We start from the raw sequence: 15,363 nt of genomic DNA on the forward strand, positions 1-15,363 counted from the left end.
CAGGTTTAGATACAACCCAAGTAAATATTTAAGTGGAACTCTAGTTAGTGTTACCTTTTTTCCATAAAAAAAGAAAAGATTCTTTTGGGAGCATGCACTAATACTCATTTCAATAATGTTAATTTTTGTCAAATAATTGCCCCTTAAACATGAAAGGAAATACTATTTTAGGTTTGTTGTTTTCAGATGACTGTATAAATGACCCCAGTCCAAGACTAGTGGTATTTTAGCAGATAAAAGAGATAATGTTTCATATGGCTTTCTGTTCAATAAAGGGAAACCAAACCAAACAAAAACAAAAAACCTACTTCAGGTCTCTTATTTCTATACAAATCCAATTTATATTTTGAAAAACCTTTAATTTTATCTCATTAGAATTGACATTCCTCATGTGCACTTCATAAACTGATTTTGGACTTTGGTTCATCCTTGATGGACAGACATTTTAAAATATGTCATAGTGCTTCTGTCTGTCAGACAACAGTTCAGTTTCAGCAGTAATGTGGTCTTTGGGAAATTATTTGAAATAATTTTTTACTGTGTCCTTATTTTTTTGTAAGATAAATGGAAAATTGAAAGTTAGCATTAGTCTTATGAAACTAATTTAAACAAATACAGATATCATTAGATGTCCTCAGCTTCAGATACTCATCTGACTTAAGCCACTCATCTGTGATTTCAATTGTGGGAAAAAGTAAGGAAAATGTGTATAATGCTAGACAGACATCACTGAAGACCAAGTCCAAAATGTATGATATAAGTAAGGATTCTATTTTATCTTTTAGGCTTTTAGGGACCAGATAAACCCTTCCCTTTCCAGTTACATGTTATTAAATACTTGATTTTCAGACATGCACATTTCATACACGTTTACAGGAACATAATATGTATGCAATAATAAATGAAATGAAACCTGCCTGCACTTGGTAGAGAGATGCTTGTGATACATGGTGTGGTAGACAGAATAATAACCCCTCAAAAATGTCCATGTTCTAATCCCTGGAAACTGTGAATGTGTTACCTTACATAGTAAAATGGACTTTACCAATGTGCTTAAGTTAAAGATCTGGGGATAGGAGAAATGTCTTGGATTATGCGGGTGAGCCTAACAAAATCACACATGCTTATAAATGGGAGACAAGAGTCAGTCAGAAAAACTGGCTGTGACAGTGGAACCAGAGGTTGGAGAGATGCGCTTTAAAGGTGGAGGAAGGGATCCATGAGCCAAGGAATGCAGGTGGCCTCTGGAAGCTGGAAAAGGCAAGGACAGATTTCGCCCTGATGCCTGCACCTTGATTTTAGGCTTCTGAACTCCAGAACGGTTTATGTTTATGTTGTTTTAAGGCACTAATTTTGTGGTAATTTCTTACAGCAGCAATAGGAAGTGAATACACAGGAGTATATGGGTTTCCATGTTTTAAGACTCCTTGAAGCAAAATCTGGTCACGGCACTTAACACAAGTCTGTTTTATCACATCTAGGCTGCTCCCTAAATCTTCAGCAAGAGTTGAGAGAAGTGAAAAAATATAAAGTGTAGTTTTCACAAACTCAAAGAGTTTGAGATATTCTCTTATGTACATCCCAGAATGCAGACTGGCATGAGGGCTAAGCAACCTACCCTTTACCAGGCAAACACCTGTTAAACAAGATTAATAGAACTAACTGTAAAGAATAAGGTGGAAACTGCTCACTTCTGAGGCAGAGGCAGCAATTTATTAGACATGAACGTCATGCAATCTAGAATACTTATTTTCTGATTATGCAGAAGCTTCTGGGATGCTCCCACACACACTGAATTAAAATAAAGAAAAAATTATTTAATTCTTCTTCTTGGGAGCCCTTGTACCATGCTGCTTATCTTGTCCTTTTTTTTTTTTTTTAAATCCTGTCTCTAGTGGTTTTCCTTGCTTCATCATCTTTTCTTACTGCCATTTGCAGTTGGCTTTCCCTTTTCTCTTTTGCCTTCCTTTCTCTAAATGAACATTCAGCGCTTGTGGGAAAGTCTGCAGGAGCGGCAGGAGGGAAGGGCTGTGGTTCTGAAACATTTATTTTACCCACTTTTAAAACAAAGTGACTCCAGAAGAAATAGTAAAAGGCAGCTGCTTTGCATGGAATGTTGGAGATATACCCCCAAAGACTTGTTCATTGTTCTATGAGAACATTCCAGATATTTTCTCTTCTTCTCCATGGATGCCCTCTGTTCTGTTTTTCCTCAAGGATACTGTGGGACTTAATCTCTCTTTGAATTTGAATATAGGAATTTGGTGGCTCCTTTATCTCTCCAGGGAATCTCAAGATGTAGTCACTTAGTCTCATCTCCAGTGACATTTGATAGGTAGGCAGCAGAGCCATTCTTGGGAGACCGCTCTTTGAAGCTATATACTTAGGTCTGCATTTTGGCAAAGGAGAGAAAGCAGACAACAATGACAGTAATAGCTCACATTTATCGAATGCTTCTTGTGTGCCAAGCATTACCTCCTTGAATTTTTAAATTACCCTCTGAGATAAGTTATATCATTATCCCCATTTTATAGATGAGGAGACTATGACTTAGAAAGGTAAAATAATTTGCTCGAGACCTTAAAGAAAGTCAATGACAGGAGCCCAGATTTTACCTACAAAGTCTGATTAGAGTTTGTGTCCTTCTGCATAGTGCTGAACCGTCCTCCAGAAACATAATTAGCATCAACACATATACTCCCAGACTCCTGCCATGGAATATCTGCTGTCTGTGGCCCTTTGTGATGCCCCGTCTCTATTATTTTCCCTTCACTTGCTAATGAGCCTCTTAGGTTTGCTGATCAAATACATGTCAGGAGAGTAAAGTGTGAGGTGTGGAGTGCAGTGCTCTGCAGAAGGCCTGTGTGGAGGCCTTGCTCCCATCCTAGCACGCTAGGAACTGGAATTGGATGATGTTCCCTTGGTGGGCTGGACCACCAGTCTTGGAATTTCCTTTCTTATAAAGCAGTGTATCCCTTCTATGGTATGTTAATAAATATTTTTATATTTTAATATAATGTTTGAATCCTCTTCTGCTATTTTATGTGAAAGTTAGGACATTGCTTAGGAAAAATATTATATTTCAACCATTGGGATGAGGGTGCTTAGGAGGATGTGGAGGACTTCAAAGCCACTCTGAAATAGTTTCTTACTAAGGAAGTCTTCCCAACCTGGTGGTGGAAACCTAAAAATATCCCTCACAGCCTACTTCTAATTCATGCTAGTTATTAGAATCTGAACTCAAATTGCCTGGGGAATGAAAAGGAGAATAAGAGTAGGGAAGAGAAAAGTTATGTTCAGAGATAACCGCAGGAATTTACTATCACTCAGTCGCTCACTCCATATTTATTGAGTACCGGCTAAGTGTCAGGTGTTGTGCTAGATACTGGAGGTGCAATGCGGAACAAAGGTGGACCTGGTCTCTGCCCTTGTGACAATTACAATCTCTTGGGAACAAAGCCATTAATTAAATAATTACACAACATTTGCAAATTTACAATGGCAACAAAGCACTACAAGAATGCAATGCATGCAGTCAGAGAAGCTTGCCCCTAGTCATCGAGGCGAGGGACTTCCCTAAGTTAGTGATGCTGTAGTGATGCGTATTAGTTGGTGTAAACTGAGTCAAGAGGTGAAGTAAGAGTGAGTAGCATGAAGACCACATGTAAAGACCCTGTGGCCTAAAGAAGTATGCAGTTTGAGGGTATGAAAGAAAGCCAGTGGGACTGGAGTAGAGAAGACAAGGAAAAATATGGAGAGCTAGACAGGAATCAGATTATACAGACACATGGATTATGCAGAAACCTCACACTCACCTTTGTACTCCAGCTGTTGCTGCAGCAAATGACTGCATGCAGCTGTTACAAGACAGTATCTCAACTGAGCTGTATACAGATTCTCACCTTTACCCTGCTTCTCTGCTGTCACCAAGTGGGACGTTAATACCACATGGGGCCATCCCTGACTGATGGGAATGGGAGCTGGTGGATCAATACTCCCCTCTTCTGTCTCTTGGGTGGACAGTTCTGAGACTTATTCTGTATGGCTACTCAGCAGGTCCCCAGAAGAATCAAGACCCAGTTGCCCCAGTAGTGACAGCTTTTAACACTCTCTTGGGTAAAGGTTTTCTCTCCTTTCCTGTTTCATTCTTTTCCATCTCCACTCCTGTTCTTTGATAGCACTTCCCAAAATACACTACTGGCTCACAGGCACTACTTTTGATGGGAACTAATGCCAAGGTAACTTTTTTACATTTATAGTTTAAAGTTTTCAGTATATTTTTTTTAGCTTTTAATATATTTATATTATAGTTAACTACTGTTTATGGCAGATGTTATACACCTTCTGTTTACAATAGTAGGAGTTATTTTTTTAAAATAAAGTATATTAAAGTTAGAAGAAATATTAGGTAAATAATATTTCAGATGGTACTTGGACATGGCAAGAATCGTGAAGGTGGTACACGACTACTTGGAGTTTAGGAAGCACTGCTCTGAAGTATGGGACTGGAAATTAACCAGATAACTGCTAGTCAAATGGGCCTTGCCCTATGATGTAATTCTTTCTCAATAGTTATTTTAGAGGTGAGATTATATAGGTAGCTGGAAATAAAAACCAGAAGACTTCTTTTATTATAGAAGAACACTGTATTTCTGGAAAAATATGTCTTATTAGATATTCCGTGTCTTCAATCTTAGGGCACGAATTATTGGGAAGGAGCAGAAAGGAAAGAGCAGAGGAGAACGATCATAATGAAAATTTATAATTATATGTCTACCCTTATATTTATTGCCTATTGTTATAAGTTCCATGAGGAAATAGTGAACTTCCCCTCTAACCCACAGCATACACATTTTGCACGTAACTTCAAGTCCACACCACTGAGGTAAAAAGTTTCTAATTTTCCAGACCTTTTCTATACATATACATGTTATGCATATACATATATACATGCATGTATATATGCGTAGGATTTTTTGTTAACAAGTGGGTTCATGCTACATATCCTATTTTGTAAATTTTTAACAATCCATTTCTTATCAGAGCATAGCATTTGAGGACTTTTTAAGCAAGTTTATTGAGATATAGTTCACATACCAAACATCTCACCCATTTAAAGTACACAATTCAGTGGTTTTTGGTATATGTTCACATTGTTGTGCAGCCGTAATCACAATAGCACTTTGTTTAAGAGCTCACAATATTCTGTGGTGTGGACACCCATTTTTATTTAATTAATTTCCTCTTGAGTATATTTGAATTGCTTCCAATTTTGATCTGGGAGAAACAATGCTTTCATAATTGTATGTATAGATTTGGACATTTGTGCTAATACCGCCATAGGATACATTTCTAGAAGTGGATTTTCCTAATCAAATTCCACACACTTTAAAATGTGATGGATCTTCACAAACGTTCCCCCCCCCAACAAATGTTACACCAATCTAACTTTCCCTTCTGTCAGTTTACAACAGTGCCTATTTCACCACACTCTCACCAATATGGAAAAGCATGGATTTTAAAATATTTATCACTCTGTGGAGCAACAACTCATTGTTTTAATTGCATTTTTATAATGTGGGATTTAAGTATTTTTGAATGTTTTAATTAACTGTATATTTTCTTCTTTCTTATTTGTGCCATTTGCCATTTTTTTCCATATTGAACTGCCCATCTATTGTACTGATTTGTAAAAGTTTTTAATGTGTTAGAAGAACTAGTTCTCCATCATATATGCCACAAGTACTTTTTCCAAGCTTGTCTTTTCATTTTATAAATAAAAAATTTATTTTATAAATAAATTTATTTTATTTATTTTATTATCTGCTGTTTGCCAGATTCAAGTTTTAAACTTCTGTGTTGTCATTATTTTCCTGTTTTGTGTTCTTGTGTCATGCTTATAAAAGTTTCTCAGTAGGAAGACTTCTGATACAGTGGTTTTGGCGCAGGAAATAATTATTTTTAGACTAATAAAATAGGGGTGAAACATTTTTTACTTGCTAGATATGCCTAACTAGTTTCTTTACCATTAGTTGCAGTTTTCAAGTTAATACTATTTAGAAAGCATGACAAATTCAATGTTAACATTAGGACCATTTGAAGGGAGAAATGCTCCTTTTAATACAGATAATATCTCAACAGGAATTTGTGCGGCTGACCGTTTCTGATGTTCTGACCACCTATGTCACAATTCTCATTGGGGATTTTCTCCGAGCATGTTTTGTGAGGTTTTGCAATTACTGCTGGTGCTGGGATTTGGAATATGGATATGTAAGTGTGATATTCATTTTTCTCTTATCAGATTATTCCTTTGTGCTTAGTCATTTATGTATACCATGCAAGAAGAAGAATTTAGGAGGTGGGATTGTCTTTTAGATGTCAATAAATGAAGGCCAATGAGTATAGTTTTAATTCAGAAGGGGGTCAGACTTGAGTCTCATGGCTTGCAATAGTCTAGCAAAAATAGATTCTAGTAAAATTACAGATGGCTAAAGCAGCAGACTTCAACCTATCTGTTAAAATGGTGAACTCAATAAATCTTGGGCCCATAGTCAACTCCCTCCCCATGAAGCTTGCTGGCATTTCTAGAAGCAGGGCAAGATGAGTAGTATCAACTGCACATTTTCTGTTTGCTTTGAATTCTACTGAGCAACTGCTGGACACTTATCAAGTGCATCACTGTGCAGTACGCTGGGGGGACAAAGGAGTCAATGAATGCGCTGCTTGCTTCATAAAGCTCACAGTCTAATGAGAGCTCAGCAGAGACACAAGCAGGGGGCTCTGAAAGGCCCAGGGTACTGATAGGGCTCTGGCAACTGGTGGAGTAGAATTCTGGCAAGTTGATTTCCTTCCCCACAACAACAGCACCGGTTTTTCTGAGCCCCACTGGTGTTGATTCCATCACCAGCCCCCCACTATGCTCAACCCCAGGTCCCCCCACAAAGTTTGAGAGCGGCAGCAAAGCACACATCTCTCTGTCCACCTTTTGCAAATGAAACTGTCATCTTGGGAAATAGGACCTGAGGAGTTCATAGTATTGATACTTATTTGCTCAAGTATTTCCAGTGGCTTCTAAGTATTTAGAATGAATTCCAAATCCCCGTCCAAGGCCATCGATACCCTGTGTGATCTGCTTCTTTTTTTCTCTCTGAGCTCATCTCCTACCACTTTCGCTCTTGCTTTGTAAAGTCCACAAACACTGGGAGTCTTTCTTATGCTCAAACACAAGATGCTCCTTGCATCTGCCCCAATTGTTCTTCCCTCTAGGGGTGCAGGTTCCTAGAATTTGCCAGGGCTGATTCTTGTCATTAAGGACTCACCTAATATGTCACCTCCTTTGAGCTTTCCTCTGACCTTGCAATCTAAGGTGGCCCATCAGGCACTCTCTCTTTCAGCACAGTTTTATTTTCTTTATACGATGTATAACTATTTGACATCTCCTTTTTCGAACGTGCTTATTATCTGTCTCCCTCTGTTGCAGTGAAAGCTCTCTGAAAACAGAGGCCTTGACCTCATGCTTAGGGCTGTGCTTGTCACATGGCAGGTGTTATGTTGGCTGGCTGCACTGACTGACTCTGTGTTGAACCTCCGCATCCTAGCACCATCAAGGCAACGCCGTCTACTGACAGAACTCTGCCTGCTTCCAGGGATGTGCCCTGGGATCAATTCTGCCCTAGTATTCTTGAGCTAATGATGTTTCTCTTCTCACCAGTGAAGGGATATCCTTCCCTGCTGGGCTTCCTCCTGTCTCATGCCCTCTAGTTTCTGGACAAGTCCTACGTTCAGAACTGTTTTCAAGACTCCAGGCTAGATCCTCTACCTGGCTACCTGACTTTGAGATTGTACCTTTTATTAGGTCATCTCTGTCTCTCACTGAAAGTGTTTCTTGGAGGAGCCAGAAGCAGTTAGGTCATACTGTTTGGTGGACAACGGTGAGGTAATGCTATAGATCCAGAATGCCCTTGTGTTGCTTTCCCATTCCCTGCTATGAGGTATTCAGCTGGCTTGGTTTCATTTCTATTTTCCTTGCCTGATTCAGCTCTTCTGAAGCAGACATAAAAATTGCCATTTCTTTCTTAGACCATCACTTGGCTTATGTTTGCCTTTTATCCCTAACTGCTTTCTTCTTAAGTGCTAGAAAATTTTGCTTCAAATATGAAGTCAATATAACATGACCTGGATGCATAAAAGCTGTAATTATATGACCGTAATTTATTATTTATTGAGTGCTGGCAGTGCTCTTGGGTTAGAACAAAGTACAGGAAAAAAGACAAGTTCCTGTTTTAGGTCAGACAGAGTGAATTTGCTTCCATGTTACCTTTGGAAGGCTCATCAGAGAGAAGCTCAGCAGCAAAACAAGTTTTAAAACATTAAGGTTGGATGATGGATCTTTGATATGGATCTTATTATCACTGACCCACCAGGTGGATAGCTTACACAGCTGAGTGCCTGCTAGGTACAAACCATTATGAGCAAACCTCTGTGCCTGCTGATAAGAGGATACACAGATGTAAAAGCTGTAAGCCTAAGGAGAGGTTGCAAACGTGGGCCTGCAGGCTAGATTCAGCTGACATATTTTTTTCTCTCGTCTGCAGTGTTTTTTTGTTTGTTTGTTTGTTTGTTTTTATGAGCTAATATTTTAAAGCTTGGAGTTTTACATTTTAAAAATATGGATTTCTTGGGACTTCCCTGGTGGTCCAGTGGAAAAGAATCTGCCTTCCAATGCGGGGAACGCGGGTCCGATCCCTGGTCAGGCAACTAAGATCCCCCATGCTGCGGGGCAACTAAGCCTACATGTCACAACTACTGAGCTCACACGCCTCAACAAGAGAGCCCGCGTGCCGCACACTACAGAGCCCAGGCGCTCTGGAGGCTGTGCGCCACAACTAGAGAGAGAAAACCCGCACGCCACAACTAGAGAGAAGCCCGCGTGCAGCAACGAAGAGACCACGTGCTGCAACGAAAGATCCCGTATGCTGCAACTAAGACCCGACACAGCCAAAAAAAAATTTATATATATGGATTTCTTGTTTTTCTTGACGTATTGAAAGGCCTGACAACATTAGACCCATATTCCCACTCTGGAGAAATTGGCTGGAGCTGAGGAATTACTGCCCTCTTCTGGTGGAACATTCATTCACCGATTCCTCACACCCTTTGCTACCCTTTAATCCTGCAAGCTCCCGTTGTCAGCGCAGAGCAGGAAATGTAATTGCACGTTGGCGAAACCACTGTGGGAGAGATCAATAGGAATACAAAGACAGGATGGAGTAAGAGACATTTGAGCCAAGTCTTGAAGGAGGATCAGAATTTCAAAAGACTGAGACGGAAGAAAGAATTCTCAGTGGACGGACTGATGGAAGGCAGGGCCCAGCAGCTGGAAAGTATGGGTGGTGCAGGCAGAGATGCAGAAATCTAAAATGGAGCTGTTTTAGAGGATAAGAGGCTGATGAGAATGTTTCTTTGATATTCTGGACTTACTAATTGCCAGTATGAGTCCAGAAAGTACCTGTCATGAAGCAAAGGAGAACCTGGGATGGGCAGAGGAGATACTTTTAAGAATCCTTTCAGGAATGAAAGAGAAAAATGTGTTCATTTCTGCCACCAAAAAAAAAAAAATTTTTATTCTGAACTTTAAAAATAATACCAGTTCATTGTTTAAAAATCTGGAAAAGGCAATATAAGCTTAATATAGAAATAAAAATCACAGGTAATCCCACCACTCACGACATTACTTAGTTAATTGAATTGTAGAGTATTAGTATTTGTTTATATGTAGATAAACAAGTACTATAGATTTATATATAGTACTATAGATTTTTATAAAAATATATTGGCATGTATCCTATTGACTAGTTACTTGCTTTTTTTCACCTAACAGTGACCTTTTCTCTATGTTATTAACTGGTCTTTTATAATTTTTAAATGGCTGTGTGACATTCTACATATGAATGTACAATAATTAGTTATTTTTTATTTGTTGTTAGTTGACTGTTCCTAATGTTTTGTTATTATATTAAACATTGTGATCGTATTTATTTATAGCCATGTAGATAAATATCTCCATAGATAAATCATAATCTTATGCAAAACTTATTTCCTTATGAGAAATTTCTCTAGGTTGAATTGCTCAGTTATAGAGAAGATATTTTTGAAAAAGTTCATTCACTTTTATAACAATAACTAACCTCTATAAAGTCTAAACTCTGCAGACTCCAGCATTAGATTCAGAGATTCACTGAATGTTAAGGTTAGGTGGAGTTTTGACAAAATCAGTCATAATGCTTTTATTTTACATATAAAAAATTAAGAGTCTGAATTGGAGTTGCCTAAGTTTATATAGCCAGTGAATAAATAAGGACAATGAAGTATCCTTCTGGAAAAGCCATTATGTTAAATGTACTGAATTATACACTGGTTATATCTGAGTAAATTGGGTTAAAAGTGACTCTGTATATTTTCCAGTTATTATAAATTCATGGCCAAAGTATTACCACAACAAACCTATGAAGATGAATTGAGGTGGGAAAATTACTGGCTAGGAGCAGACTGTTAGACCATGTAATGTAAGTTAATCTTTCCTAAGACTTCTCTGAGCATAGCAGATAGTTCTCAATGTTTCTAAAGAGTTCACTGACTCATGGGAGTGGAATGGTTTGCTCGCAGAAAGGATTTTAACCACCCTGATTCAGCAGAACCACCCTCAGTCCTCTTGTAAACTCTGGGTTTTCTGCAATAGTTCAACACAGAATGCCTTTAACTCTCACTTTAATTTATGTTGACACCATCCTTGCCATTTGTCAATGAAGTAGGTAAATAGTATCCAGGAAGAAATGGATTGAATACATGGCATGGGGTAAGAGTATGTTCAATCAAATTAAAACCTCAGCTTGTTTAAACCTTGGTTAAAGTTACATTTTAAGGTGCTCCTTGTTGAATTTATGTGAATGGAAAATATGGGAGATTTTCCTGAGATCTGATGGAGTGCAAGATTACCCATAAATAAGAGGCATATGGTTCACAGACCATCAGAGTATATTACTAATCATATTACACTGTATTATATTTTTATGTAGAGCTTACTATGTGTTAGAACATCTACAAAATACTTTACATATATTATTCTGTGTAACCATACCAGCAACGCTATGAGGTAGATAATATTTTTCTACTTTACAGTAAACTGAGGTTTAGAGATTTTTAATAATTTGCTCAAAGACATATAACTGGTCAGTGGTGGAGGTAGTACTGAAATCCACATCTGATTGACTGCAAAGCCGTCAACCAGATTTCCATCATATTGAATTTTCACTGTAATGCTTACCCCTAGAAATTTCAAGGACCCTGCCAAAGCATGACTAATGCATGAGCCAATCCATAGCATTTGTAAGTCAAATGCTTAGACAGGTTTCTTGCTGTAGAATGGAATTAGCAGGAGGGGCTGCTAATTAGGAAATAAACTGATATTCCCTTTCTGGGGATGAGATACTATTTAGCAGTCCAGGAAGATGGCATGATAAAGAATCAGTAAGAAGTCATGGGTATCCAATGAAGGTGTGAGAACATGGGCAAAGGGACAGAATAGGCTGGACTGGACAGAGTCTATCTGCAGGCAACTAGGGTTATAGCGCAAAGCCCTGAGGTGCTGAATCAACCTAGTAGACGAGGGTTGGATTTGTCCTAGGTTAGTAGTTCTCTAATTTGAGCATACATCAGAATGCTCTGAAGGCACATGAAAACACAGGGTTTCTGACTCAGTAGATCTGGGCCAGGACCTGAGAATTGACTTTACTAAAAAGTTCCCAAGTGTTGATGCTGCTTCTGGTCTGGGGACCACCCTTGAGTGCCATTGCCCCAGTGCCACAGGCCAGGCCAGCCTGCAGCTCTAAGCAGTGTGATTCCAGCCGTGGGAAATGAGATTTGTGTGACGAAAGTCAGGCAGGTCATTGCAATGACAGAATTATCTCTGAGATCCTGAATTGCATTTTGTAATATCCAGAGGTTGATGGTTTGCCCCAAATAATTAAACTTGCAAAGAGAGGATGGATTTTCTCAGGCTTTTTAGTCCAGTGAGCACCGTATGTCTTCCTTCTGGGTAGATAACTGACTCTAGCCCACCACAAACAAAGGTCTAAAAATAAAGCAAGAAAATTTCTAGTTCCTTGACTATTACGGGCCCCAACCCAAATCCAAATTGGCTCCTCTGTTGCTGGCCCCTAAAAATCTTATTACGTATGAGCAGCCCTTAGGGACTTTATTACACTTACTCCATTTGAATCATTTTGTTAACTCGGGTTACAAGAAAACCTGTTTTTTCTCAAGCATCATTTACCTTTAAGCTTTTTATATTTTAGAGGCAACACTTTGCAAATTGATTTACACTCATATTATTAGTGTATTGGCTTTAAAAAAAAAAATGAAACTATAGTACGATCTCATATTTTTAAAAATCCACCTCTAAAAGAATGAGCCTTGAATTTCATACCCTGTGTGTGTGCGTGTGTTTGCTTTCTTACATTTGTTTCGTTTTTAGAGTGGGAGTTTCTGAATTTAATGAATGGAGTATAAATTCCATTTTTAAGGTGTTTAGAGAGAAGCAATTTTTTTTTAACATTTATTTATTTGGTTGCGCTGGGTCTTAGTTGTGGCAGGCGGGCTCCTTAGTTACGACTCACGGCCTCCTTAGTTGTGGCTCACCAGCTCCTTAGTCGCAGAACGTGGGCTGCTTAGTTGCAGCTCGAGGGCTCCTTAGTTGTGGCATGCGAACTCTTAGTGGCAGCATGCATGTGGGATCTAGTTCCCTGACCAGGGTTAAATCCGGGCCCCCTGCATTGGGAGCGTGGAGTCTTAACCACTGCACCACCAGGGAAGTCCCAAGAAGCAATTCTTTAATAACTGAGTCAACCAATTACAGATTTTAGATTAGAAAGGGATCTTAGAAATTATCTAGTTCAGAAGTAGGGAAACTTTCTCTGTAAAAGATTGCACAATAAGTATTTTCACTTCTGCAGGTATGTTATTGTGGTGTAGTGAGAAATATATATTTTGGTCTTCATTCCAATTCCCAGCTGGAGCGCTTAAAATTTTTGTAATTTACTAAGCAATGGTGGTGCTAGGAACATCTTTTGTTCTTATATTTGGTCTTTAACCCTGGCTCTTGATGCAGAGTTCCTAAATTCCTTGGAATATTGCGGGTGACAGGAGCATTATTTGTTCCAATGAGGCAGCTCTTGGTGGGCTCCTGGATAGCTTCAGTTTGGGGGCTGGTCAGCAGAAAGACCTGGCCATAATTAGAAGCTTGGAAATTTCAGCCTCATCCCCCCATCCTCCAGGGAGGGGAGAGAGGCTGGAGACTGAGTTAACGATGGATTTTGTCCCTGTGATGAAGTCTCCATAAGAATCTCTGAACCCTGGGGTTTGGAGAACTTCCATGTTGCTGAACACGTTGAGGTGCCAGAAAGAGGGTGCACCTGGAGAAGGCAAGGAAACTCTGTACCCTTTCCCTCGTACCTTGCCCTATGCACCTCTTCCATCTGGCTATTCCTGAGTTGTATCGTTTTATAATAAACCAGTAATCTAGTAAACAAACTGTTTTCCTGAGATCTGTGAGCTACTCTAGCAAATGATCAAAGCTGAGGAGGGAGTCGTGAGAATCTCCAGTTTACAGCCAGCCAATCCGTCAGCATAGGTGACAACCTGAGCTTTCGATTAAAGTGTGAGGCTTTCGTCTAAAGTGTGGGGCAGTCTTGTGGCACCAAGACCTTAACCTGTGGGATCTGTACCAACTCTGGACAGTTAGTGTCAGAATTGAGTTAAATTGTAGGACATCGAGATGGTATCCACAGAAAGCTGGGGAAATGCTTGGTTTGGGGGAAGAACCTATACATCTGTGTCAGAAGTATCATGAGTAGAGTGTAGTCATAGAGGAAAACAAGTGATTTCCCTTGCATCAGGCCATATGGTCTCTGTTGTAACTATGACATTCCTGTTTTCATCCCAGACAGCAATAGACAATACATAAATGAATGAATGTAGCTATATTCTAAAAAAACTTTATTTACAAAAATTGATGGTGGTCCAGATTTGGCTCATGGGTCATAATGCACCAACCCCTGATCTAGTTCATTTCATTAGTTTATCTGTGAGGAAACTGAGGCCTGAATTGATTAGTGACTGGCTCAGCTCACTCAGCGAGGAAATGGCAGGGCAAAGTCTCATACCTGAGTCTGAATCCCAGATGAGTGTCTGTATCACAAAACCGCTTGTCACAGTAGGGAGTGTGGAGGTACCCTTTCTCTGCATCCAGTCAATCAATTTATGCATCAAAGATTTTATTCCTCCAGCTGCCCCTGCTGCACACACAGTATGAAACCAAGGGTTCCTAGTGTGTCCTTTGTGCTTTTCTGGTCACCTGGTTATAAAAATATCTCATCTCAAATGGCCTTTAAGAGGTTTGTATGCTTGTGAGAATAAAAGAAATGTACTTCTAAAAGTTTGAATTTTTTTCATTTTCCTTAGTTTGGTGGGCTAAATCTGACACTCTTCTAAAGAGGCCAAGGTTGAAGGTTTGATTCTTAAACGGACACAGAGAAGAGGTGGTCCAAGGCCACAGGTGGTGCAGACCGCCGACTGAGCATTTGTCACGTGTGTTCTGTGATCTCGCAGGGCTCCAGGAGAAGAGGGGAGTTGATCCGGAGCAAAGTGCGCCTGGGGAAAGAGAAGGACTCAGAGCTAACGTTTCTCCAGATTAGAAGCAATTCATTTTCCTCATTTTCCATGAAAACCACACTTTTTTCATTGTTGATTTTAGAACAAAAACTGTCAACCTAACCTCTTTGCATCTTATGAACATAAAGCTTCTTGATGATCTGCAAACTAAGTGAAACACTTTGTATATTCTTTAGTAGTAGCTTGAGTGAATTTTTGTTGAAATCATCTGTCATCTGTGTCCTCCTTATATAGGGTTATTTATTTTTTCATTATGTATCATATTATTATTATTATATCTTGCTATTTAACCATTCTTGTTATGTCAGACTTGGCATCTACTCCCTGAATCTGTTACAAGGCACATTGCCCATACCTTTCAGTTAACTAGGAGAGTACTGTTGCCTTTTGGGAAATGATGAATTTGATGCCTGGATTCAAGAATTCTTGAGGCAGAGTGTTCAAAAATAGTGAAAGATTTGTTGGGGCTCCAAATCAGAGACCTATTCTATCTTCTTACAAATATATTTTTGGGTGCTTGGGTTTAAGAAAAACTGAGGCACTCTCAGGTTGTTTGATTTTGTATGTGTTTGTGTGCGCATGAGCACCGTGCTGTGCGTATATATGTGTGCGAGGGAGGGAGTTATTATGAGGATA

The 15,363-nt window shown here is 39.2% G+C and overlaps 1 protein-coding gene across 10 annotated transcripts in view; it reads left to right on the forward strand.

Annotated features, from left to right (window-relative positions):
* The window catches only part of TMC1 (transmembrane channel like 1), a 379,606-nt gene that overhangs the window by 342,817 nt on the left and 21,426 nt on the right, over positions 1 to 15,363 (forward strand). For all 10 annotated transcript variants that reach the window (XR_009008543.1, XM_057547720.1, XM_057547721.1 and 7 more), the window contains one exon: positions 6,142 to 6,270. Coding sequence is in view for 9 of the 10 variants with exons in the window: in XM_057547720.1 (XP_057403703.1) it covers positions 6,142 to 6,270 (129 nt within the window). In the remaining variant the exon portion in view is untranslated. The remainder of the gene's footprint in view (positions 1 to 6,141; positions 6,271 to 15,363) is intronic.

Source organism: Balaenoptera acutorostrata, chromosome 6 (assembly GCF_949987535.1).
Source record: "Balaenoptera acutorostrata chromosome 6, mBalAcu1.1, whole genome shotgun sequence".
Classification (NCBI taxonomy): domain Eukaryota; kingdom Metazoa; phylum Chordata; class Mammalia; order Artiodactyla; family Balaenopteridae; genus Balaenoptera; species Balaenoptera acutorostrata.